General features: G+C 39.8%; 2 protein-coding genes across 2 annotated transcripts in view; one reads left to right on the forward strand and one right to left on the reverse strand.

Moving 5' to 3' along the window:
* Window positions 1-2,023: 2,023 nt before the first annotated feature.
* The window catches only part of iqgap2 (IQ motif containing GTPase activating protein 2), a 36,930-nt gene continuing 11,707 nt past the window's right edge, over window positions 2,024-27,246 (forward strand). Inside the window, exons 1-17 of the mRNA XM_038702582.1 lie at window positions 2,024-2,359; window positions 5,166-5,265; window positions 13,202-13,358; window positions 13,877-13,954; window positions 15,464-15,540; window positions 17,458-17,525; window positions 18,870-18,983; window positions 19,090-19,268; window positions 19,950-20,037; window positions 20,249-20,412; window positions 21,040-21,127; window positions 21,417-21,580; window positions 21,729-21,889; window positions 22,349-22,473; window positions 22,651-22,814; window positions 26,399-26,489; window positions 27,052-27,219. Coding sequence (XP_038558510.1) covers window positions 2,314-2,359; window positions 5,166-5,265; window positions 13,202-13,358; window positions 13,877-13,954; window positions 15,464-15,540; window positions 17,458-17,525; window positions 18,870-18,983; window positions 19,090-19,268; window positions 19,950-20,037; window positions 20,249-20,412; window positions 21,040-21,127; window positions 21,417-21,580; window positions 21,729-21,889; window positions 22,349-22,473; window positions 22,651-22,814; window positions 26,399-26,489; window positions 27,052-27,219 — 2,032 coding nt within the window. The 5' untranslated portion in view covers window positions 2,024-2,313. The remainder of the gene's footprint in view (window positions 2,360-5,165; window positions 5,266-13,201; window positions 13,359-13,876; window positions 13,955-15,463; window positions 15,541-17,457; window positions 17,526-18,869; window positions 18,984-19,089; window positions 19,269-19,949; window positions 20,038-20,248; window positions 20,413-21,039; window positions 21,128-21,416; window positions 21,581-21,728; window positions 21,890-22,348; window positions 22,474-22,650; window positions 22,815-26,398; window positions 26,490-27,051; window positions 27,220-27,246) is intronic.
* f2rl2 (coagulation factor II (thrombin) receptor-like 2) lies at window positions 22,543-25,172 on the reverse strand. The gene is made up of 2 exons (XM_038702583.1): window positions 24,892-25,172; window positions 22,543-24,544 (listed from the first exon to the last, which is right to left on the reverse strand). The coding sequence occupies exons 1-2, from the start codon at window positions 24,953-24,955 to the stop codon at window positions 23,457-23,459; spliced, it is 1,152 nt and encodes a 383-aa protein (XP_038558511.1). The 5' UTR covers window positions 24,956-25,172; the 3' UTR covers window positions 22,543-23,456.

A 27,246-nucleotide genomic window follows, 5' to 3' on the forward strand; every position in this document is an offset into this window, starting at 1 on the left:
TAGAAAAGTATGCTGTGCTTTTATTTCACAACATTTCTCTCAAACCTCAAAAAATGAAAATTGATCTCCATTATCTCGATATATTAAATTACAGCACTTTCATTTCATTTATAATAATAGTAGCAATAATACACTTTATTTACACAGCACTTATCAATACAAAGTTACAAAGTGCTTTACATGATCGAACAAAGATATAAAACATTTCAGGACAGAGGCCATAAAATCAAGCAATACCATGATACAAAGTTAAAATTAAATGAGATTCACACAACAGTGATGACAATAAAAATAAACAGTTGGAAACAATTTTGAAATAGAATTATTATATTATATATAAATTATTAAAATGCTTTTTAAAAATATATTTTTAAAAAGCATTTTTGTAAGTGTTTTAAAAGATGTCACTGATCCTGCAAACCTAAGGTTCTCGGGCAGGGAGTTCCAGGGCTGAGGGGCCCTGACTGCGTGAGCCTGGTCACCTTTCGTCTTGAGCTGGAACTTAAGAACAGCCAACAGAGCCCTGCCCGAGGATCTGAGGCTGCGTTCTGGATCATAGGGGAGCAGCAATTCAGCAATGTAGCTGGCAAATCCACAAAGTGCTTTAAGTGATCAATAAAACCTTAAAATAAATTCTAAAATTTACTGGTAACCAGGGAAGGGAGGCTAAAACAGGACTGATGTGATTCTGTCTTCTAGTATTTGTTAAAAGTCGAGAAGCTGCATTTTGTACCAGCTGAAGGCGTTATTGTTTTTAGGCTTAACCCTGAAGATAATGAATTACAGTAATCTAACCTAGATGAAGTATAAAAGCATCGATGACCTTCTCGAGATCACGCAGAGAGAGAAAAGACACGATTTTGGAGATGTTTCTCAAAAATCATTTGCACAAAGAGCTAATTTTGCTTGTTTTAAACAAACACACGATCTTGGTGAAAAAGCATGCAAACACAGACTTGCAGTGTAAATGTTTCCCTTTGTTCTTGCATGTGTTCATGGGCACTTTCATAATTGTGGGAAAAAAGTAAACTTAGTTGTCAGTTTATTAGGTACATGTAACAAACTATTGCAGTGTAATGAAAAGTGTAACATAAAAAAGTTTTACATTTTAAAAATACCCCTGTAATAAATCCTATCTTTATGACTCATGATATGTAATTTTTGATGAAACTGTTACAGTACAGAGAAATTTGATCATTTTGGAGACTGTAATGGTGCTGTTGACTTGCATTGTATAACACTGAGAACACGTTATAATATTTAGTATACCTGAAAATTGAAGAGGTTGTCAAAATATTAAAAACACCTCTCAGAATACCAGGTAGTCGACAGGACATTCAGAAAAGCACATGCGGGATGTGGCTGTGTTCCCCATGATTACCGTATTCACAATCTCAAACTAATGCTGCCCCCCATTGGATGAAGTAAGGTGTTGAAATGATTACCTGACAAAAATAATACCGTCACACTGTGAGGAACATACATGATACATGTTTCCTTTGATGTTATGAAGACTTTTATACAATAATAACCTGAATTTTTAAACTCGCTTGATTTCCCTCCCTGGATGCCTGTATTTGTAGAATATGTAACTACTACTAATATGTAATTACATTTATTTTAGATGTCCATTTATCATAAGAATATGCGGGGCTATTCTCAGTTTGTGACCATTAAATTTTGCAGTTATAAAATTAATCGCCTATATGTGACTGGCCGTTTTTTTATTTTTTTTTATTTCAGGGGACTTCAGAGACAAATGAGGACACACTGAGGTTTGCTAAGCAAGGCAAGTTTATCCGTATAGCACCTTTCAAGAGCAAAGTAATTCAACGTGATTTAAGACATAAAAGGCATTAAGAAAATATATAAAATAAAATAAAATAAAAACAGAAACTAAAAATAAGCTAAAACTGAATACAACAGTGGCATTGAATGCAGCATGAGCCACCTTTTGACCAGCAGGTGGTGCAAGGTGCTACATCTCCATCTCCTGTCCCGTCAATCATTTCACTTCAGCGCGTAGCGGGGCGAGGTCACCAACACTTTGCTCGGGAGTCACACTAAAGCAGTGCACACACCATGGGGATTGTCTGCCGCAATTGAGAGTTTGCCGTTTTAATGAAAGTTTTTGAGACTGTGGTGCCCTTGTTTCCCGGCATGTTTTCCAGTTAGATACATCAATTATTTTATTCTTATCAATACATTGCGAAAGACGCGGCGCATTGCTGGCCCCGGTTGCTGAAACGTTAGCTCGCAGGCTGAAGTTATTTCCAGTTCAGACGAGTTCACGAGTGGAGGAAACGACGCAAGATGTACCATGAAGAAACCGCAGCTTTACAAAAGCCACGCTATGGAAGTAAGCAGCACCTTTTCTAACGGTTTTTATAAGCTATCATAACGTTAACTCGTGTCTTTGCTTTGGGACAGAGGATGAATAGTAAGCTAGCGTAAGGTGCCATCTTCACAGGGACGTTTGATGAGCAACAGGTGGCTCAGCAGCACCTGGCTCCATGAACGGCAGGACACCTTGAGTGTAAAGGTGTGGCAGGTCCTGACAATATGGCAAACTAGAAATTAAATGAAAGATGTGTTTATGTCACACACTGGTTGTTTAAATAAAGCTAATTATGCACTTGGTAAGGCACGTTTTGAAGTGTACTTTTCCTCCAGAGTGCCCTTAACTGCACCACATGGATTTTTTCTATTTATTTAATGGTGGTAGGCAGCCAGCATATCAGCCTGTCTACACAGAAGGCATTTTCTCATAGGTTAACCATTAACCTTTTGATTTAGCTGCTGTTGAGAAATCTATAACTGACTCCATGAGTATGTCAAGATTGTAACTTAGCTGACTGGAAAGAAACCCCACACATTTGAAGTCTACACAATGCTTTCCCCATGTCAGAGTTTACTGTATGTATCTTGTCACTGATCAGCACCTGTGGGCAAAGTACAACTTCGATAACATCAATCAATTATGTCATCAATGCAGTCTTTTTGCCTCTACCTTGGCCCATTGAATTGTATTGACCAGCTCGGTCTTGCTCTGCATACAGCTTATGCAATGTGTGCATAGATAGTAGTTTTGCTACTGTTGATTCGAAAGATGTGTGCTTCTAGAAGGACTGAGCACAAATTATGAGCAGTTTGTTGCAAAGGTTGTGAGATAGGGTCGTCTTAGGAACAAACAAGCTGTCTTTAATTTGTTGGCCTTGTCACTGTGTGAGGCAAGCCACATTTGTCCTCAGGCATGTTGCCACTGCATTAGTTTATTCCCTGAAATGAATTTCAATAAATGACTAACCATAGTTCAGGGATTTGCCAGTGAAATCTGTCTTGATTTGTTGTTCCCCTTTGGACCATAACCCCCTCCTGCCCACCAACAATTTCAAACAAAAGCATGAGTCACAATCATAGACCCAGGTCCGGTGATCCCCTGACACACAAAGCCAACAAACCCATCCTGAGGGTTAAATATAACGTTCGGTGCAAGTGTGCAGACAGGCTCTTCCAGGAAGTGTGTGAGTGAGTCAGTAGAGGTAGTGTGTAATGACTGCACTGGGGTTGCTCTGCCTTGAGATTAGCGTTCATACGCATTTGCATCCATGTCAACTGCACAGCTGGGCCACTTTTCTATGGTTGTATGTCCGGATCCTGTGAATCAAGGGTATTTCACCAAAGAGGCTGGACACCTCATTTTGTTTTTAGTATATACAGTATGTATGAAGGTATTTGACCTGTGTCTCTCCTCACATGTGACTATTATGCTTCAATCCTCTGAGACCTAGCGAACGGATGTCTGTGCAGGTGGCTGATGAATAGACAGAAATGAACAGAGTGCTTGAGAGGTTTAAAAGATTCAATCTAGATTAGAGTAGAATGTACTTTAATGCCCAGGGGGATGAAATTGTCTTGAAATTCCAAATACAATAAATGAAATACACAATTTAAAGACTTAAAATGCCACAAACGACATTACAGCACTAAGCACTGAATCACAGCACTAAGTATAAATTACAGAGTTACAACTTTGATGAATTGGGATATCAAACAACTGAATTTACTTCATTTATGGAGGTTATTTTAAACTGGCCATGGTAGACCGTGGTGTCAGCAGATTAATATTTTGCCGCCCTCTTCGGCATTGGGATTAGACTGTTTAAGATAATCAATAAACTGGTTTAACCAGTTTGACTTGGCTGTAGGGCTGAACAATTATTCAAAATATATCAAAATCGCAATATGGCCAAGTGCAATATTCAAATCTCAGGAGCTGCAGATTTTTGAATAAGCTGAAATGTGTTACAACATACTATTATAAATAAAGCGTTGTGGTGCTACAGAGAGAGATATTTTTCCAAACTGCTATTCCGTGTGAAACCTCAGTCGCTATACTCAAACCCAGGACACGGTGCTTCGTTCAGTGAGAGAAAGCTCTGTTCTTAAACTGAGCCCCCGGGTCTGAGATTGTCCCTTCACTCAGCCAGAAATAAAGAGATTTGATTGGATTAGAGCTGGGTAAGAAGCGTTGGGAGGAGGAGATCTCGTTAAACTTCAGGTAAAGGTCAACTCTCAGCAGAAGTCACTTGTCAGTTGGGCGCCCCACTAAGGCCACTTTGACATGGTCATTTCCTCATGGGCTCATTTGGAGCGTGGGATGTAGTACAGTTTCCCAGGGACACTCAAGGTCCTAACAGTCAAAATAAACACCCCTTAGCAGGAATTATCCGCTCAGTGTTTTTGATCTGGATGTACTGTACAGCTGCATAATGTGTGTTTAAGATATATAAGATATCAAAGTTTAGATGAATGAAGCGTTCACATTAAAGTTAGAAATGCAGAGGCTGGACATTGCCTGTACCATCAATCAAGCATCAGCAAAATAACATTTTACTTGAGGTGCCACAGCTTATACAGTACTTTTAATGTCAATTTAGTGGAACAGAGCTCATGCTTAGAACATATTATGTGATTTTTGTTCACATTGCCATATTGTGACACAAAAATATTAACTTTTTACCGTCATGATGCTAAATTTGCCAGGTCCTAGTTTGTCCACAATCATGTGTAATTAACACCAAAAAGAAAGCACTACAAATGAAAAACAACTGATGAAAATACAATGACTGTGATGTGATATTGAATTTCCTCGCTTTTTTCAGCCATTCAGGATGACGAGAGGCTGTCAGCGGAGGAGATGGATGAGAGGAGACGACAGAACATCGCCTACGAGTACCTGTGTCACTTGGAGGAGGCCAAACGGTAAGACAGGAAGAGGCCTGACAAGGGGAGGGGAAGAAGGCAAAGACCTTGAAGATAAGAGGAGCTTAATGGCACGTGCTGATTAAAGGCAACCACTTTCCTTAATTGTTTGCTTTGTCACACCAACGAGCTCGTACACTGGGTGTGTTCTTGGGCTACGCATTAGGTTTTGTTTAATGTTTAATTAAGTATGTTTTGTATTATAGGTTTGTGTGTTTAATGAACATCGTTATGCAGATATAAAAACAGGCAGGGAGTGGTTGAGAAATTGAGCGGTGGAGAGAAAGTGAGGGGAATATGATAAGGGAGCAAAGCAGCGTGCGGTGAAACGCTGTTTGTAGTAGCCTGGAGGTGTGACAGAGTTATGACAGATAAGGCAGAATTGGCACGCAGGTGAGGTGATGACACAGAGCTGTAAGCATTCATGAGCATTGTGTGATTAAAAACTACGTTCCAGACAACTCAGGACTCTGACCTGCTGCTAGAAAAAAAACCCGATGGAAAGCCACTCAAACAAAGATTTCCTACTTGTAAACTCGGGGCAAATCCATCTAGGAAAAGCACTTGTCGCACTGATGTCACACAACAATGGCAGCACTCGTGGAAGCGCACATATGTAAATGGTAAACCACCAACTAAAAGTGCAACAAAGAATTTTTGCCTGTATTTAATTCTCTAAAGTCTGTGAAGGTCATCTTTGCTCCACAAAAGTTAATGAGGAAAGGGTTAAAAATGCAAAAACATTTGGAATTATATTAACATTTACTGCCTGTCAGATTATCTGCAGATGTAGGTAGACATGAACGCAGTTAACGGGTAACGCGTATATTTATGTCAAATCATTTTCATTAAATGCACTGCATGTGTGTACACAAGAAACATCAGTTTGTCATGGTCAGCATTTTTGTTTGTTTACATTTGGTGTTGTTCACCTGGGGCGCTTGGAGGTCGGAAGTGGGGGAAATTTCAACTGGAAAATTCCAACCTCTGACTTTTGACTGGAACGCAGCATAAAACAGGGGAGGTGCTTAAAAAACTAAGTTCTTCTAAAGACAACATAAACCTGATGAAGACTCTGTAATGGGAGGTGCCTGAGCAAAGCTAAGACTAAACCACTTCCTGCCTTCATAAGGGCATCCATCTGAACAGGAAGGAAGAGGAAGTGTTATCTTGCCTCTTTTAACACACTGATTTTGTGACAACCCCACCCAGTCAGAGAGAGATGAATTCCCAGGATTGATTATTGACGCTGAAACCTACTGTAGCGTTTTGTAGCCTAGTGGTGATTGCGCAATAATGCTTCATCTTGGGACACACGCTGTATGAGTGTGCGCAGTCTCTTTTGCATCATAATTTCCTCACATATTATTGTTTGACAACTGAACTCCCTCTTTGACTCTATTTGAAATGCCTACACTATCTGCCTAGATTTTAAAGAATAATAAAAATAGGTAACTACAGTCACACATCGTAATTGGGCCACGCCTAGATTATGACTAATTTTCTTTCTTTATTGTGCTGAAAAGAAAAACTGTAGTTGAAGGCTGAGCTGCATGGACGGTTAAAAGGAACAGATGCCTTTGTGACACTCAAAGGTCAACCTCAAAATTACCACTGTTTAACCCTCTCTCACACACGTGCACACAAACACACTGTACTCACACTTTCACTTTCTAAGTTCCTGTTATTCCATCCCAGTGTTACTGACTTTTCTACACTCCTGTTAATTGTGGAATGGAGCCTCTATTCTGGGAAAGGTGTCAAATAAGATTAAGATTAAGACAGACGCTGAATGAAGCCGTGCACCACAGAGCGCGTGGGATTAGGTTCTGCTCTCTGGGGTCAGGAGTCAGCAATCACTGAAACAAGGCAGCCATGTAGAAGCAACTCTGCTAGTACACCTGGGTTCTGATTTTTAAAGAAATTATTTTCATTCTCAAACTATGTTTTTGTTAACACTGGTTAAAGATGTATCATTCAGTTTACCCTCAACTCCACAACATCAGATGTGGCCAAAAAAAATTGTCTTCAGTGTCTCAATAAGTGGGGCATAAACATTTCCTCCTGCAGCATACATCAAGTGTTCTGCAGCAAAATGACTGCACTAAAAGTAGGAAGTCCACCATGTGCCTTCAGATTTACTAAATTTTCTTAATTTAGCATATATATTTTTTTGACCGTGCACGCAGTAAAATGTTGCCTTAAAATTGTATCTGAAATGTGTAATTATTGGTAAAAGAACATTCAATTAACTGGGGCTGTACATAACGATTATTTTTCAAAACGAATCATCTAATGATTTTTTTTTTTTTGATTAAAATTAATCCAATTTCCTCGTCACTGATGTGTTGTGATAATAACAATAACAGACATTAATTAGGCTACTTTAAATGTTTCTGACATGGATTTATTTCATTATTGAGTGGTGGTGGCGTAATGGATAAGACGTTTGCCTTTGGTGTGAGAGACCCAGGTTCAGTCCCCCACCATTGTGTCCCTGAGCAAGACACTTAACCCCTCATTGCTCCAGAGGCGTGCGAGCTCTGACATATATAGCAATTGTAAGTTGCTTTGGATAAAAGTGTCAGCTAAATGAATTAATGTAAATGTGAGTAATGCAGTATAATAATCAAATGTATTTCTGCAGGCAAAGAAAACAACTGAAACAATTCAGACTGTGCAGACAGTCACAGATTGTTTATAATGTTAGTTTCAGCTGTTTTCTCGCTCATATGTGGCCATTAAATAAAATGTAAAAGGGCCGAACATTAGATGACACATGGTGTAACGTTGCATTACCATGACAGCAGCGGGGCAGGAATTACTTTTAACATGAAGGCGATGAAGAAATACTTTAGTCTGTAGTCACTAAGTGTCCTTGTGCTGATAATGTGCTGTGCTTGTGTGGAAATGGAAAGTAAAGTCTGCAGGTCTCAATCTGGGATGTGCTGGACAAATGGGTCCGGTCCATGGAGACTACAGCACACCTTCAGAAGTCTAGTGGAGTCCACGTTTCGACGAGCCAGGGCTCTTTTGGCGTCAAAAGAGCGACCTACACAATATTAGGCAGGTGGTCATAATGTTATAGCTGATCGGTGTATGCTATCTGTCAAAAATGTGTGCTGCGATGGGCAACAGATTAACAGCAACCAGCAGTTTCAATGAAAATATCCTCAGTCACAATGCAGAGAGACACTTCCTTCCTTTTAGGCTATGTTAGGTCAACTGCAGAATAGTGGTATAGTGCATGCAAAACTCACTTTTATTGGATAATTTGCTGATTGTTTACAGCACTTATGAAATGTCATTTTTATTTACCCAGCCATAGTCCTTTACATCCACTGCCCACTTGCTTTGTTGTTCAAAGTCCCCTTTACTGCACTTGGTAGAGTGCTGGTGTTTCAGTTGATCGACACACCCTCCTAACCCCGCCTCTCACACACCCACACACACACACCCACCCACCCACCCACACACCCACCCACCCACACATACACTCACAGTAGTTTCTGGAAAGAGACTTTGTACCCTCACCAGAGAATAAACAGTTGATGGTTTATATTTGTAGATTTTTTGGATGGGGATCCTTTTTTTTGTTGTTTGCTTTGATATAGGTCCACCCCAAGATATCTAGAGCGTGTTTGTTTGTTTTTTTCAAAGATATTATCCTACTCAACCACATGTGCTGCATAACACGCATACAATCACAAACTCATGACCAGCGTGACTAAGCTACATGATGCAACCCTTCAGAAGATGCTCTGTGTGTACGCAGAAATACTGTAGCTGAAAGCAAAGGAGTTGCTAAAAATGTTGAGGTGGGACAGATTTAAGTCCCAGAGTCCAGAAAGCTGTGTTTTTGTTTAGCCTGGTGAGTCACAGAGTGGACAATGACAGGAAGGTCTGCTTTGGAGGGTTGTAAACAGGAGTGCTAGCCTGTCCTGCTTCAGGAGACAAGTCCTCCCAACATTGTTTTAAGAACAGGAAGTGAAGTTTCACAGGAGAGCTCCGTTGGCCATGCAGGATGTTCCTTTTCACTATGTTCCCGCCAAACAGATATATATATATATATATATATATATATATATATATATATATATATATATATATATATATATATTTTTTTTTTTTTTTTTGACTAATCATGACTATAATCTGCATTTGCTTCACTCCATTACGATGCCACTTATTCAAGATTCAACAAATTGTCTGGATTTTCACCCGCATTGCTTTGCTGTGGATGGCCTCAGCCATTCAGCTATGATGTGTGTGCGTTTGTTTTCATAGTAATTTTGTGACATGCAATGTGAGGGTTAGCTGTGGTCATAAAGGGATGGACATGGTCAGCAACAATACTCAGGTAGGCTGTCGTGTTTAAAAGATGCTCAGTTGGTACCAAGGGGCCCAAAGTGTGCCAAGAAAATATCCCTCACACCATTAAAGCACCACCAGCCTGAACCATTGATACAAGGCAGGATGGAGCCATGTGTTCATGTTGTTTACGCCAAACTCTGACCCTACCATCTGAATGTCACAGCTAAATTCAGACCAGGCAACTTTCCAATCTTCTATTGTGGAGGAGTGGCACCCGTAGTGGACTACGGCTACAAGATTTGACGTGTTGTGCGTTCAGAGGTGGTATTCTGCATATCTTGGTTGTTATTTGAGTTACTGTTGTCTTTCTTTCTTCTCAAACCAGTATGCCCATTCTCCTCTGACCTCTGACATCAACAAGGCATTTTCGTCCACACAAGTGCCGCTCACTGGATATTTTCTCTTTTTCGGACCATTCTCTGTAAACCCTAGAGCTGGTTGTGCGTGAAAATCCCAGTAGATCAGCAGTTTCTGAAATGCTCAGCCCAGCTCATCTGGCACCAACAACTACGCCACGTTTTAAGTCACTAAAATCCCCTTTCTTCCCCATTCTGATGCTCGGTTTGAACTTCAGCAAGTTGTCTTGACCACGTCTACTTGCTTAAATGCTTTGAAGAGCTGCCATGTGAGTATTTAGCTATTTGCTTTAACAAGCAATTGAACAGGTGTACCTAATAAAGCGGTCAGTGAGTGTATATACTATATTATACGAGGAGACAATTTTTCATATTTGAGAAGCAGAAAACTTCTTTTAAATCCACAGAAAGCAGCTTATTCCACATATTGTAATATTAACATCTTTATGGTTTAAGATAAAAAGGACTTGTACAGCTAAAATTCACTGACTAACTACTTGCTGTTTTGTAAAACACTAAAGTATAGCAGAGTTCTTCTTGTATATAATTTACAGCTTCAGCTGACATAGTTACGAGGATACTTTATCCCTCAAGGTGCCTTGAACTCCACTGGGTTTGTTTTGACAGTGCATGGTGTGTCCTTAATGTGCTGACACACATTTTTGGCAGGCTGCGTCCATTGAGCACCCACACGGCCTTAATTAACCTAAACAAACTGTGCACATGCATGTAGGAGGGAAAGCTTTATTGCTTGCAGACTGTAAGGTAGGAGTTGCTGGTATGAATAAAACCTAGACATAAAACATAAGGAAACTAAATCACTGAGCATCATACACTGCCTTTGGTAAAGGATACATTCAGTTGTAGGATGATGAGCAAAAAGGTAAAACACAACACATAATTTATTTTTTTGAGAGTAAACCATCGATACAGAGATGTAGCCATGATGGTAAATTTGGTGTCACTTCCACGCAGTAAGATAATGTGTAACAGATTCTCAGACCATGATGATTCACCATGCTCACAAATCATTTACTAGCTCTTTGGAAATCCTAATTTCTCAGGGAATAGTGGCAGAAACTGCCTTGATACCACGTTTGAACCTATCAAAGGGAAATTACATCATTTTAAAAGAAGGTTAACATTTTTTTTTCAGTTGCATAGATAAAAATCACCTTTTCTCTTGTAACACATTGTCTTGCAGAAGAGGAGCTCAAACCTTCACCAGAGATCAATTTAGGCTTTAGACTAAACGAGGCAGGATTAGATATCTTGCTCGCTCGCTGTTTACCTCACATTGTCCACTTGACAAGTAAGCCCAACACTAACCTTGACATGGTCCCAAAGCTCAAACTGCAAGTCTTTCCACAGCCCCCTTTCCAAAGCATGCTGGGCCCAGTGTGGGTGCTGCCTGTAACAATGCCCAGTTCTCACTGGCCTCCAGACTATGTTGTTGCTTTAAATTTGAGCTGATCCTGTAGAAATTCATTTAAAGGTGGTATAATTTACTAACTTTAAAAAATCACCTACTGTCCCACCAACAGTCTATAATATTTTTGAAGTTTCAATCTGGGTTCCGCACACTGTATAGCACAGAATCTGCCATCCTTAGAGTCACAAATGATTTATTGATAAGTACGGACTCTGTGTTCTGTGTTACTGTTGCTTGACTGCAAGTGCTTAATTTGGCATCGACCATGCTGCCCTTATAGACAGACTAAAACATTACTGGAACTGCTCTGGACTGGTTTTCCTCGTACCTAGCCCTTAGGAAATGTTTTGTTTCTGTTGCTGAATTTACCCCACGAACTGCACAGAATAAACATGGAATACTACAGGGTTCAATCTGCTGTTTACCCTGACCTGCCATCACAACATCTCCTTCTATAGTTACGATGACGATATACAACTGTACATCTTTAAAACCTTCGGACATCAGTAAATTAGCTTCACTACCAAGCTGTCTACATGACATAAAAAGCTGGATGTCCCAAAACTTCTCAAAATTGAAACCTGGCAAGACGTAAGTTCTCATCATTGGCCCTGAACACATCTCAAAACAAATACAACCACTACTTGGCCCCCTTACTCTTAACATAAAATCAGCTACAAATCTGGGTGTTACTTGATCATGTAAAGACAGCAGTTCAGTCGTGTTTATGAGCTGAGCAATATCTCTAATCAGTTTGATCTTTGAGTAACAGAGAAAAATATACATGCTCTTATATCCTTTTGGCTTTACTGTATCTGCATCGAGTCATTTATCACCATTGATGAACCACACAAAGATTATTTTATTGTTTTTAAACAGTACTTGGAATAGACCCACGAGGAACCTCGACATTCATTAAAGCCTCAGTTTAGCTGGAAATGTACAGTGTAAGTTACAGTGACTAATGAATAGTCCGAAGCTTCTCAAGATTAAAGCTACTTGGTGTAAGACACCTCAGATTTACACATGAATGTGAATGCTATGTGTATTTGTATATATGCTAATTATAAGAATTATCTTATGTAGAAAATGTTTGAATTGCAGTGTAGAGGATCTGTTTACAGTGTGTGTGTGTGTGTGTGTGTGTGTGTGAGAAAATAACCATTTTAGAGGTTAAAAAATGTAAATTTTTTATTTACTTCTTGCAATTGTCCGTAATTTTGCTTATGTTCTCTACTGTACTGCTATAAATGGCAGCAAGACATTATTTTTATAGAGATTTATATTCATATGTTCTTGGTCCACTGTTTGTTTTTTTTGTTTTTTTGTAGGAAATGCCATTACTGACTTGCTGACTACTTGCAGGCATTCAGCCTCCTCATAAATTGTTCGGCACTCTGAAGATCTCAGGTGGCAGGGTAAACAGAGTGGGCTGATGTTTGTTTATATATTTGAATGTAACCATAGCAAGCTGTTTAGTATTACAAAGAAGTCACCATCTTGAGCCTGAAAGGTTAATGGTCCTGGTGAGAGGAGTTTCTTCTCAGCTTTATTTGTATTCACCTCAGCTACTTGAGCAAGAGTTTGAGATAATGTTTCCACTTCACAGCTGTACGCCAGTAACATGCATGCTTAGACTTTAATTAGTAATTTATTGAGAAATTTGTAATAGTTCCTTCAAAAGCATTTTTCCGCTTGGCTGCAAGACTTTAACATTATAGAGATGTTTGAAAATCCTCTGCTTGCTCTGAGGTTGATATTTGTGTGCTCTCAGGTGGATGGAGGCCTGCCTAGAGGAGGACTTGCCCCCTACCACAGAACTGGAGGAGGGACTGAGGAATGGTGTCTACCTTGGCAAACTTTCCAACTTTTTCGCCCCCAAATTGGTGTCTGAGAAAAGGATCTACGACAGAGATCAGGCTCGCTATAAGGTACTTCTCGCATTTAGTCTCATTCCGTTTTTTGGTAGTCATAGTTATAGTACATTTGAATTTTTCACCAGCTTACATCATAGCAGACAGAAAGACCTTCCATATCTTTTTTTCATTTCCGGACAGTTTGAAACAGTTTCACACAGGAAAGGGAAGAACGTGGCAGGCGAGTCTTAGGGCCTCACTGTCACATGCAGCTGTTGTGAACAATAAACTACAAAAATGTCTTGAGCCAGACTTGACTAGCTTGGCTTTGGGCTTGATTTGATTGAATTTAACATTATCAGACTATTTAGATGCTATGATATGTTAAGAGTCAGCATGAGGTTTTTTATGTTGCTGGTGTTTTAAGGTCATTGATGATGAGCGTGCTTTTCTATACGGCAGCATTATTTGTGCACACCCTTATAACCCTGTTATTGCTGTTTTTCATTGATAAAGATTTTAACCATTACTCTGCAGTTCCTCATAATTATATGGCTACATTTCTCTGTTTGTGCTCCTGTCTTCATCTTCAGAGCAAAGGGCTGCACTTCAGGCACACCGACAATACAGTGCAGTGGCTCAGAGCCATGGAGTCAGTGGGTCTCCCCAAGGTAAGAGGCTTGCACAGCAATGCAGACACCTACTCCCTGTTAAACAAACGTGTACAGTATACAGACCCATTTGAGTCTGCTTTTACACATCACACCTTAAGAAATGGCATTTGCTACATTAAGTACCACCTTTTGTACGTGATTTAAACCTTTTTTAAAATTCAGACAATTCAAAAGGGTTGTAAAGAGGCTTTGATTCAAAAATATCACTTGAACATATGTGAGAGATTCCAATTAGGATAGAATAACACATACGCGAGATTAAAAAAAAATATATGTATTTTTTACTCTATGTAAGATGTTTTGTTCCAACAAGTGTTTTACCACAGTAATTGCTTATTAGCTGTCTTAAAAGTCCATCTAACCAGTAAACGTGAATTTGCATGAGGCTAAAAATAAAACCAACTGCCAGGGAAATCCCGTTCAAGTGATGGTTTTCTATACAAACTAAAGAATGCCTTGGCTTTGTCATGAGTTTGTTGACTCAGGGTTGGTTCATAATCGCTCATATTAGAAGGCAGAAACCATCTTAAAACTAATCATTTTTACCTACAACTAAGTAGTAGAATCCATCCATTCAGTAGAATCCAAAACAAAGACAACTAGTGTAATCTACACTACAACAGTTGCAGAATAAATTTCAGTATAATCTACACTACAACAGTTGCAGAATAAATTTCAAACCTGTAATTGGTGAGTAGGCTACAGGTGCTGTAACCTCAGAATTTACTGTCATCTCTGTGACATGATTTCATATACACACACATTTCATGCATCTGTAAGTATGTAAACACTTGCAGATGAAATTGTAATGTGGGTGGGGCAGTTCTCAAGAACAGTATTAACCTCATTACATTTTTTATGAGATGACACAAAAGATGTGTATCGTGGAAATGAAAATGTGGGAAAGTTGATACCCTCTGATCTCTGCCCTTTTATGAATAGCACTTTTAGGAATTGTCCCTCTGATAACTTAACGTTATCTGTAGCATTACATCATTCCATGTTTTTGAGCAAAATCATGATGCTGAGAGTGTAATTTTAGAGATTGATAAGAGGTGGTCCCAGTGTTTTGGAGACTGCATTCTCCTTAAACTGAATATCTTTATGATGTGACATATGAAGGCTAACCAAGTTTTAGCCATTAAATGTATCTGTAAGGTGCCTAAAAACTATGCCAACCAAACGCATACCATGAACAGTGATTAAGACAACAGCATGAGCACCTGTAAAATATAATGCTGACCAGTTCATGAGCACTCCAATAAATGTTACCTCTGTGAAGCTTGTAATCCTAATTATTTTAGAAATGATGCTTATGACTGGTTGATTTCAGCTTTGTGGTATTGAAAATAGTGTGCTTCATGGAGGTAGCATTTATTACAGTGCAGTTGCCTGGCATTGCTTTATATTTTGCAGGTGTCCCTATTATAATGTCCACCCCTTGGCTGCAGCAGAATAAAGTGTCATGTCACTGAAAAAATGTTCTGTTATGTTTTCTGCTTTCAGATATTCTATCCTGAAACGACAGATGTGTATGATCGCAAAAACATGCCCAAGGTGGTATACTGCATACACGCTCTGAGGTAGGAATAAAAGTATTTCTCTCTTCTGACAGCAAAATTGCTCACTCATCTCAAGGCTTTTGTTTGCGCATTGGCATAGTACCCACTTGCTTTCTACCTGTAGGTGCCACACCTGAAAGTCACTTTCAGGTTTCACTTGCAAGAAGAAATGAAAACCAGTGTACTAAAGTGTTATTATTATAGATGATCTAAAGCTAAGCGCTGTTATCTGTTAGTTAGAATTAAACTATGAGCTAAAGGGCAGCATTGCATTTGTCTGTAAATGTTTACATGTATATGTACAGCATTAGTCTGCTCATGCTCATACCGACAGGTTACTCACTAATTTAGATTAATTTATTTCACTTGATAGCTATGGCAGGCAAATGTCAAAAACTAATTTATTTGTCAACAAGAATAGAAATAGTACTCACTGATGTGAAACAGGAACTGGAAAATGGTATTTCTACTTAGGTTTGGCTGACACAACACATATATCTTTTTATGATTTGTCTTAAATAGATTAAGGCTATGTTATACACCACCATGCATTTAGCTATAAGCAGCTATTGCTGCAAGTTCACATGCTTTCAGTCCTTGAATTGTCAGTTTGCTTAAACACCTTACATAACACAAGTTATGTGCTAATTAGCAATTCAATTACTTTGTAATGTTTTTAAGACTCTGTTACTTACATGTGTTTTGAACACTTTTGATGAGCGTAACCAGTCTATTCTCACTGCTTGTATAAACCTCTGTATAGTATATAAGCAGGGACTTTCTGACACAAAGGTAAATTCTTTCTCATGGTATCGGGTTTGTAGAAAATGTTGTAATACTTCAAAAGGAGACTTGAGAATTACAACTTCTGGTCCTTGCTTTTTAAGTTGAGACGACTTTGAATGAAATGAAGGGCCAATCTGTCCAGTCAGCTAAACACAGATTTAGGGAGTGGTTATGGGAGCTGCTAGGATTGTTTTCTCTGTTGTAGTGTTTTGGTCAGGTCCTGAGAGAATTGGTTTCCTTCCCTCCTTATGCACACACGTGCTCTTCCTTCCTGCGAGTCCAGCTTAAGTCCCACAAGGACCTAGTGCATAGTCTGCTTCCCTGGGTACAAACACATGCACACATGGAGGCAAAGCAGCGGATGCTGCTGCACATTCAGTGTGATGGAAAATTTAAAGGAACTCAATATAATGGGGAAAAACCTTAGCTTACAAGTACATTGAAAAACGCTTATGACAAAGTAGTAGAGATGTAGGGCTTAATTTGTTGTCTAAGGGAAGAGGAAAAACTTGGAAATAAACAGGGGCATCCACAGTCTGGAGACAGCTATGCTAGTTGCTCTAAGCTAGTCAGCTGATTGTCTGTAACCCAGTGGCTTATAATCGGCCACCTTCATTAACCCCAGTCAGCTGTTACTGTGTTTGTATCTCAACTGAATCAGCTGCCTGCTTATTAAAACATGACCTTTTGTATAAGCAGAGTTTGTTTAGGTAATTGTCTAAAGCTCCCCATGTCCCAAGCACATAGGGCACTTCATGTGTACACACACACCGTGACCATTGGCCAGAATAACCAGCTACTACAACTCATTCGAAAGCTGTGTTGATGCCATACCTGCCTTAGATATCTATAATTCATTAGCACTTATCAGGTACCTGCGGGAAGATGAAAGTTTTATGAAGTTTCCAGCCACCTGCTTGTTGAATTCACTGAGCCTGCTGGCTGCTGTAAGACGGTGCTTGTTGGATTGGGAGCCAACACTACCCCCCTGTGGTGAAATAGGCATCAGGACCACAGTCATAACAGAAAAGTTCCAAAACTAGAGTTTCTGTTTCTTGATATCAGACTGCTGAATATCAGAATGTAGGAAGCTTCTCAGTGCTTCCTTATTTTTGTGTGTTTAAATCTTACACCCCATATGGTTTATTTCAGCTTGTACTTGTACAAACTGGGCATTGCACCACAGATCCAGGACCTGCTGGGGAAAGTGGCCTTTACAGGTAATACCCGTGGAAATCAGAAACTGAAGTATAGCACAGAATTTATATAGATATGTTTAAATGTAATCAATTAAGTTATTATTAATTGCTTTTAAAATGAAGGATAAATGTTGCCTTTAACCTTTTTTATTGTGTACATATTCAGGTGTGCGTGTATTATTTTAATAGAAGTCTTGTGTCTCTGTGCTCTCCAGCATGTACATTTTTATGAGGATTTATGTAAATGTGTTATGATTAATATAGATCTTTCACACATTTCAGTTCTCCAAAATATCCCCTGGAGTCATTCAAATAATACTTAATAGGACTCAAAAAACTACAAGTTTTAAGTAAGTTTAATGTAACTTTGGGAAGCTGTTCCCTCTGGTTACTGTGTGTCAACTGTTCAAAGGTTCCCTGTGGTATTTTAGACCTCAAAAATGCACATTTTATTTGTCCTGTGAAAGGCCCTCAATCACTCACAACAAACCAAAAGTAAAAACTTCATTTATTTGTTTGTGTTTCTTTATGAATGTTCTCATTGAGACTTACATACAGTAACTCAATAACTGGTATGTTCCATATTCACAGTATAAGAATTATATGTATATGTAACAGAAATGCCCCGCGACCCTGTACGCAGGATAAGCGGTTGACGATGGATGGTAACAGTAATGTATACCAGAATAGACAAATGTAAGGGAAAAATTCTCATTACTATAAATGCATGTTCATTATTTAGAAATTTGAAAAACAACATGCAAATTCCCTCCCAACACCTTACTGGTTATCCAGTATTTTATCAGATATTTACTTTTCCAGTACACGTGGTGCATGCTGCTGCCCTCCCCTACATGTTCCTGCCACGCTGTGCCATGCTGTTGTAGTTTCTTGAAACTCAATTCCGCCCGCTGTGCTCTAACTGTGTATGCGAAATGTTAGCTGAGGAGTTGCACCTGCACACTAAATTTGACAAGATGTGAAAATGTGCACTAAAATTTGAGGATAAACGTTTCTAAAGGATATTATCAATTCTTTTAATGACACCACCAGATTACTGAAACCTATGAAACATTTATGTTTGAAAGGTTTTTTTTTTTACAGTTGGCTCAACTATTTTGCATGTAAGGCTTTATACAGTGAGCATACTAATGAACACATTTTAAAATTATACAGAAAAAAAGTTATATACATCGTTGTATCATTTGACTTCTGTTTGAAAGCAACAAGAAATGCATAAACTATTAAAATAGCCATGACTTAAATTCAGTGACTGTGCCCAAGCAACTGAGTTTTTAGCCTTTACTATTCTATACTCTGTAACACCGCAATTTCCCCTGCAATCTGTGTATATCTGCCTGCCAGAGGAAGAGATCAGTAACATGAGGAGTGAGCTGGAGAAGTATGGCATTCAAATGCCAGCTTTCAGTAAGATTGGAGGAATCCTAGCCAATGAGCTCTCAGTGGATGAAGCTGCCTGTAAGTCCTCTGACCTTTGAACTAATTCTCTATTGATGTTTTTGACAAACTCCAGAAGATTTTAGCACTAACACTAAAATGTTCGCACATACTCTGTTGTCCTTAGTACATGCTGCTGTGATTGCCATCAATGAGGCAGTTGACCGAGGCCAGGCATCTGTGACAATGGGAGCCCTGAATAATCCTAATGCAATGCTGAGAAACACCCAGGAACCTCTGGCCCAAGACTACCAGGACACACTGAGCCAGGCCAAGGCTCGTAAGCAGAGTCAGTCCGCAGGAAGGGTGAGAAGCCTCACTTCTTATGTTTCACCGTCATCATTTATTTGTATAATGTTTGGTTCAGGCTTCCCCTGTATAGAAGGCTTGTCTTTCTAATTAAACAGCCTATTTAGTTTCTCTCTTGGTTGCTCACTTTGTTGGTTGTCTATTCACCAATCTCTATTTAGCTCGTTTTTACACTAGCCAGATATTCAGTTACATAAATTATAATAAATTGCGTTCACCAATAAAAAAACAACCCATCTTTGTACTAAATACTACGACCTTCTACTATATGCAGTCTCACTTCTGTATTCAACTCGGGTTGGGAACAGGGTTGCAAAGTCTTGTGTAGGCGTGATTGAATATAAAACATTGTGACCAAATTTGACGAAAGCAAAACGTGAGTGTTGCCCTAAACCCAACATCCCGAGTTTGGAAAGGGGTTGCTTGCACTGACTCACTCACAGGCCTTGCCAGCACATTCCAGTGGCTGCAGTGTCAGCTGTACTTCACAACACAAACCCTCCGCAGCATCCGGCATCTCGCCTCCCATTCTCTTTACAAATACTGTACAGGAGCCATCCGTTTCCACTTAATGGCGGAAATGTGAACTGTAGAATATGTATTATGTGACAAGGTTCAAATTAAGTATGCTGTTTGAAATTAATATTATATATTTTTTTCTTTGTGTCCCTCAATTAGTGCTCCTCAATTGCTTCAGAAGAAAGAGATGTGTATGAAGAGCTGCTGACTCAGCAGGAGATCCAGGGCTGCCTTGACTTTGTCAACAGTAAGGACTTTCCCTCCCACATGTTACTTTCTTTTTCCCTTACATGTTTCTTTTTCCCAAAATACTGCCAAGTACCATGATTGCATTCCTTCTTGCATGGAAAACACACAGGACACTGGTGAACTCTGAATTTACAGTGAAGAATGTGCAGTTAAAATTGGGCCGTACGTTGTCCCTCAGTGACGTCTGTCTTGGTTTTTCCTGTCTCCAGTCCAGTCAGCAGTAATCCAGGTGAATCAAGCTGTGTCGACCCAGGACGAAGCTGCTCTGTTGGCTGCACTCAGGCTTGAAGCTTTGGCCCTGCTAGGTGTTCAGGAGTCAAACTGTCGCTGGTACCTGGAACATTTTACCACCTATTGCCAACATAAATCAAAGGTATACGGAGTCCGAGCTTGTTTGCTCAGTTGTTCCTAAATCAGGGCCTTAGGAGTCGGAGCACCTCTAGTTTTCTTTCCAAGCGATTAGGTAATTTAATTTTTTTTGCAGTTGTTGAGGGAGTACAACAAAAAAGCCTATAATTAAAAAAGCAGTACTTGAGGGCCATAGTTGAAAATGCTGGCAACTTTAAAGCCACAGTACAAATTAATTCACTCGTAGGAGTGGAATAGAAACAAATCATACCCATTTCCAGGGAAACACCTTTGCAGCATTGTCTTTGACCCCATTTCTAAACTCAACGTTTTTCTGTTTTTTGTTTGTCCTCTGACAATGCCGATCCACTTCCATTTTATGTACTGCTGTGAGCACATAGCAGTTCATTGGCTGACTAGATGTAGTGTAGACGCTGAAGGACTGTGCTACTTTCACTAAACACTGCCATACAGCGAAGACATTGTGTTATAAAGAAAAAGCGACAACTTCAGAGAATTAAAAAACTATTCTGCAACTGTAAATTCAGTTGGAAAGGACACCATCAGGCACTTTGCCCTGCATAAAAGGATGTTGAATAAATATGGGATCTTATTGGTATATCTCTAGTGAACTCTAATCTTTTTGCTGCAGGATGGAGGGAGAGCCGTGATGATGGACAAAGAGGAGATTCAGAGAGTTGTCAGCTCTTGTAATGACTCTGCAGAGGCAGAGAAACGAAGTAAGCACCTTCTGTTACTTACCATAGATGTTTATTAACACTATTTACTGGTCAGTGGAAAATCACATATGTACCCACTAGTAAGCTTCTCAAAGCACACATGTAGAGTCTGTGTACTATTACACAGTGAAGTTCATGATAAAACTTTTAACATGGGTTTTTTAAAGGCATTTCAGCATGTAATTGTGAGGAAAGGAAGACAATGTTATTTTAATACTGACATGCCTTTCCAAAATTATGTTTGGGTTATCTGCAAGACATGGCTTTCTGTGATCATTGTCTTGACCAGAACTTGAGGCAGTTGCAGCGATCAACACAGCCATTCGTTTTGGCAATGCGATGGAGACGGTAGAGGAGCTGATGAACCCTGAGGCACAACTTCCACTTGTGTACCAAACTGCTGCCAACCTCTATCAGGCTGAGCTTTTCAGTTTGCAGCTACAAGGGGGGCGGGTGAGACATCATGTTTTCAATTCTAGCTCTTTAAATGTCGACCCACATGCTAATACAGATATGTTTATAGCTATAGGGGAGGCTAGACATACACTTTAGTTAAATGTCACTTCATGCTCATGATTCAGGCCTTTTTATGTTTTATTAGTCTGGTTTGAGCCATGAGGAGCTGAGTGTAGCTGTGGAGATGCTGTCAGCTGTAGCAGTGCTGAACGAGGTGCTGGACACCAAAGACCCCCAGGCTGTGATTGAGCAACTGACAGACTCTCCTCTGGGCTTCACCAACATGGACCAAGACAACCTCAACAGGTAAGGGGGCTGTGCATTAAACAAGTACTAGGAACACCAGCTGTTAAGCCAGATCGATACCATAGGGCAACAGCTTGGTGACAGTAGGTTCAGGCTTCCCTTTTAGCAAGCATTTGTCTTGCTCAAGTGTAATTTAGCAAGACACTGGACTGTACGATCTGCAGTGGAGTTTTTCTGTAGTTAACCTCACACTGCTGTCACTTCTGTTGATGCTGGTGGTGATGCTGTTCTCTTGAATGATTACTTTTTTTTGTTTTGTTGTTGCTCTAACTGTGGCTCTCAGAAGTTCAATTATGATGGTAGAAAATAGCTTTAGGAGCAAGAAATTAATTTGATTAAATAGTTATAGAAATAATGTCTTTAGGTTGCATGTCGCTATGTCCCACTATGGTGGGCTGATGAGTAGGTCATTAAATGTCATAAAACATTGTTGAGTTTCTTTATGGCACTCTCCCTCAGGTATGCTGACACGCTTATCAAACTGCGAGGGGAGGCTCTTGCCAAGGGCCAAGAGTTTCTCACCTGGAATGATGTTCAGAAATGCATCGACACAGTCAACATTCAAGTCCATGAGGAGCACGAACGTAAGAAAGTGGTTAACTTTTACGTAGTGTAGCTTGTGGACATTTTTAAGCCAGCAGTTTCAACCCTTGGAAATTTTTATTTTTATTTTGGATGTGATCCTCCAAAAAAACCCCCACAAAATAAATTAAACACATTGACAGATCAAGTATCAAATGTTGCTTGTTTTCTCCCCGCAGGCATCATAGCCATAGCTGAGATCAATGAGGCACTTAACTCAGGTGATCCTAAGCAAACGCTTGCAGCCCTGCTCCTCCCTACAGCCAAGTTGATGGGGGTGAACCCAGACACAGCCAAACATTACCATGATCTCCTACAATACACCAAGAAACTCCTCTGCCAGGTATTGTGACACTAAATTGAGTAAACTAATATGATTTATGTAAATAAATGCGCTTGCACCTCTCACATGCTCAAAGTCTAAAATATTTTTATGGCTTAATAAACCCTTGCTGTAACATGTCATAACTTTATCTCACTCTAATCGTTAGTTTTTTTGGACTTGCACAGCAGCATGGCTCTATTTTACATTACTACATCCTCCTAAATCTGAACTGCTTGATGTTGATGTGGAACTTTTCTATTAACTTTTCTATTAAGCTGTTTTTGTAACAAGGCAAAGACAAACGATTGTACATTACATTTATTCATTTAGCTGGTCGCACACCTCTGGAGCAACTAGGGGTTAATTGTCAGGGACACATTGGTAGGTGTCACTGTGGGGTCTCTCGCACCAAAAGCGTGTGTCTTGTCCACTGTTCCATCACAATCCCCATTGTAGAGTCAAAATACTCGGATTGGGTTGACGTTAAGCTATATAGGTTTCACAGTTTCATCGTTCCTTTCCTGATATTCTTAAAGATTCAGAGCCTCCTGTTGTTTTGGACATAACATATATTGCCCTGTTAAATTCAGTGTCCACTCTTAACTTTCACATCTTTGTTTCTGGGCTTGTGCTTCCCTGCTGGTTCCCAACATTAGTCCATCAAGGAGCTGCTTTTTCTGCGTACTCGCATCCAGTTTCAGCCGGCCTCTGAGGTATCCCGTAGACGGAAATGAATTCTAGTTCAGAGGCTGTCGTCTTCGAAATGAGCAGGAACAGGAAGGGATCCAGACAACTGTGGAAGCAGCAGAGACACACCGCTACTCTGTAGTAACCATACAGTCTGTCGTCCCCATTTGAAAACAGGCGGATGTAGTGGGCGATATGCAGGATGCCACTGGGCAAGAAACACACCACAAAGATAACGAAAACCAGAGTACTGACCCTGATAAACTGTCTCCAGTCACAGCCAGATTGCCCTAAGTGGTATACCACTGCCACATGGGCATAGATGCAAATCAGGAAGGGTACTATGAAACCCAGACAAACCAGCATCAGCCTATACGGCACCAGTGTGGAATGAGATTTTTCTTCTAGGGGAAGTACATCATGGCAGGTGATGACTCCCAGCTGGTTAACCTGGTAGCTTTGCCTGACCAGGAGCTCTGGCACAATAGCAGCCACGTACAGGAACCACACAACCAGGCATGTCCACACTGCCAGCGTAGTCTTAGACAGCCTTCTGTACAAAAACGGTCTGACCACAGCCAGGTAGCGCTTCAGACTGATGCATGCTATAGTTTGAGCAGAACAGTAAACATTGCCATAAAACAAGGCTGTGATAAGCTGGCAGGAGATTTCCCCAAATATCCAGTTGTTTCCGTTGAAGTGGTAGTGAATTCGCAGTGCCAGAGAGAGCAGGAGCAGCAGGTCCGACAAGGCCAGGTTCAGGTAAAAAACTACTGTGGCGAAGGACTTTGCTCTGAGTCTGAGGAAGGCCAGAATGTAGGCGTTGGAGGGGATACCCACAAGCATGGCCAAGATGTATGACAAAGGTATGACCCGTGTGCTGAGGACCCCTGTGGTATAGGCTGTAACTGGCTCCTCCCAGTTCACATGCAGCCAAGGGTTTGTGCTGGGATAGGGCATGGTCTGCAGCTTGTCTGTGCCATTAAGTATGTACGTCCTCCCCTTGAAGGTTTTTGGTACAAGACCAGTTGGAATATTGGTTTTGGTCCTGGTTCTGTTTCCTATAAATGGAGAGAAAAATGTTGTTTATGGCTTTAAATTAACTTTAATTTTATGTTAAAGCTAATTTGAAACTACATTAAAAAAACAAAATGTAGTTAGTCACACTATTTGTTGGTTAGTGTTCATTTGAAAACTTTTTTCATTTCTAGCAAAGAAAACACATTGCAATATTTTTAATATTGGAATTTTTGTATAGTATTTACAGCTGTACTAAAACAGGTAAATCTGTGTTATTTAACAGTTGTTGTGTACCAAAATGACATAATGTTTATAAAAAGTGTAAATATAGTGTAATTTTTGACCCTGGCTTAAAAGATATAAATTCAGTTAAGTATAGTAAACTTACCATTGTGCTGAATGGTCTGGACTGCCATCAAACAAATGAGAAGTCCTGGAACAAGGTCAGCCATGTCGCTCTCCAGTCTATATCCCAGAGTTTTTCCCAAGGTTTCTGGTCTTCACCCCTCTCTGTGTTGCTTCTTTTCAGTAAAAGGAGTAGGAGTAGGAGTTTTCCCTCTGTAAAATCTGCTGTTTTGCATCTTCGCAGAGCAACAGTAGAACTGATAATGCTGTGTTCTCAAGCTCAGCTTCCCGCTAGTGTATGTGGGACGCTTGTGTGTTTGTGCAGTGCAGTGAACACGTTTCCTGTCCAGGCCTGAAAACTGAATTCCCCCATGCCTGCGTCAGTAACTGCCCTCTGACTCACTGGGGTGGGAGGACACAGCTGAATGGCTTATTAACAGCTGTGATCCATAAACACATAACACTGATTACTGTTACAATAAGTTATTTTATTGTGGTTTAGGTTATTACAAGTTTTTTGTTTTAATGATTTGGGTTTTTCATTTATTTGAGGTGACAATAGTGTTGGTCGGTCTGGTTATGGAATTAAGGAATCACTAAAGTAACTGATGTTTTGGGTTATTCTAACACTATTACATCATAGAGCAGTTACAGATGTAATATGGGAACTGGTAATGTGTTTGAAGATGGTGCCAAATAATTTCAATGAGATTATCCAGTGTGTGTAAGTTGTGTTTCGTTTTTTCTTGTTTGCTTTTGTGTTGTGCGGCTCACAACTCAAGTGCATTAACTTCTATCTGATTTGTACCACACATTTTATGTTGAAATGTCGTCTCACAAACAAGAATGACGACATGCTCTTTTATAATGAACAACAGGGATGTTTTTTGTCATACTGGGGGAATCGTTGGTCAGATGCAGATATAAACAAAGAAGCCGCTTTTAGTCTGCTCGGTTTATGTTAATGGTGACTTACTTCCTCACTGTGGTCAGGGATACATCCCGGTCCCCAAAGTTCTCTAAAATTAGCCTGAGAAATAATACTGAAGTCAGGCTGAATAAACATTCTTTGTGGTAATTGTGCTGTTATATTTATGCTATTATGTTTTTTAGTACAAAGTGGTTTATTGAGGGAGGGTCAGGATATATTTGTAGTGTAACTAACAATAATTACTCATTTTTTCCTTTCCTTTTCCTTAGATCTTACCTCTGGACACAGGGGAAATGGTATTGTCTATTATTTGCTGTTGCTCTAACAGCACCAGCTTTTGTAGTGCAGTGGTAATCGGCATTGCTATGAAGCGCTACAGCCATATAGTAAAATACAGCACATTCAAAAGTCCACAATCCTAACATAAAGAATTTGTATCTAACTACAAGAATTTCTAACCTTGGACATTGAATGTTCTGACTGTAATTGCTTCAAAATATGTATTTATTTATTTAATATCAAGTTAGTATTGTGCAGCTATGCGTAAACAGTGCCTTGTGTGCCTGAGTGTAGTTTGGTCTACAAAGTGAGGTGACCCTGTGCTTTTACCTGATTGTAGAGTTCTGGAGATGAGTCTGCAGTACTGTGGCTGGACCAAATCCAAGAGGCCATACACACAGCCAACCAGGATGAAGAGGAGGCTCTCACATGTATGTACCCAGAGTTTAAATTCACTCATTCATATCTTAATTACTTAATAATTAATTCATCTTTGGTTAATTCTTCCCGTACAATGGGCTCCTTGAGTACTACATTCTGATTGTCCAGAAGATGTGCATTATATTCAGATCACTGCACTATTAATAGTTAGTGGGCTTATTACTGTTCCAAATGAATACCCATAGCTTGTATCAGCTGGCACGAGGCTAAAGCTGATTGCTTACTGATGTACGTGCAGAAATAAAGTAACCTTTATTAAGGTCGAAAACTCGATAAAGGTAAAACTGTTACACTGAAAGCTCCTCATGATGTAGGGAAAAATAGAATGTAAAAATTTCTTGGTCCTTTTAGGTTTTTATCCTCCTTTTCAGTTACATAGATATTCTAATCTAGTTGGCTGTGTGTTGATACTGTCAATATTGTGATTTATTTTTTTTAATAACCACTTCGCTTGATGTGGATTATCACTTACTTGCTAGTTTTTACTTTGGTGTTACTGTGCTGTTTTTGTACTCAACAACTTCTTTGGTTAAATCTTGTTTACTTTGCTAGTGGCCAGAGCAGTAGCTGATATTAACAAGGTGGTGGCCGAGGGAGACTCTCAAAATACACTGAAGGCTTTGCAAGTTCCCAGTGCAGGACTGAGAGCGGTGCTCCCTGAATGTGCTGACACATACCAGGCTGAACTGGAGCAGAGACAAACAAACAGTGCTACTAAAGGTAACTTGACTGCACAAGTATCATGAG

This window comes from Micropterus salmoides, unplaced genomic scaffold (genome assembly GCF_014851395.1).
Source record: "Micropterus salmoides isolate LMB-PRFRI ecotype aquatic unplaced genomic scaffold, ASM1485139v1 Ms_hic_scaffold_7, whole genome shotgun sequence".
Taxonomy (NCBI): Eukaryota; Metazoa; Chordata; class Actinopteri; order Centrarchiformes; family Centrarchidae; genus Micropterus; species Micropterus salmoides.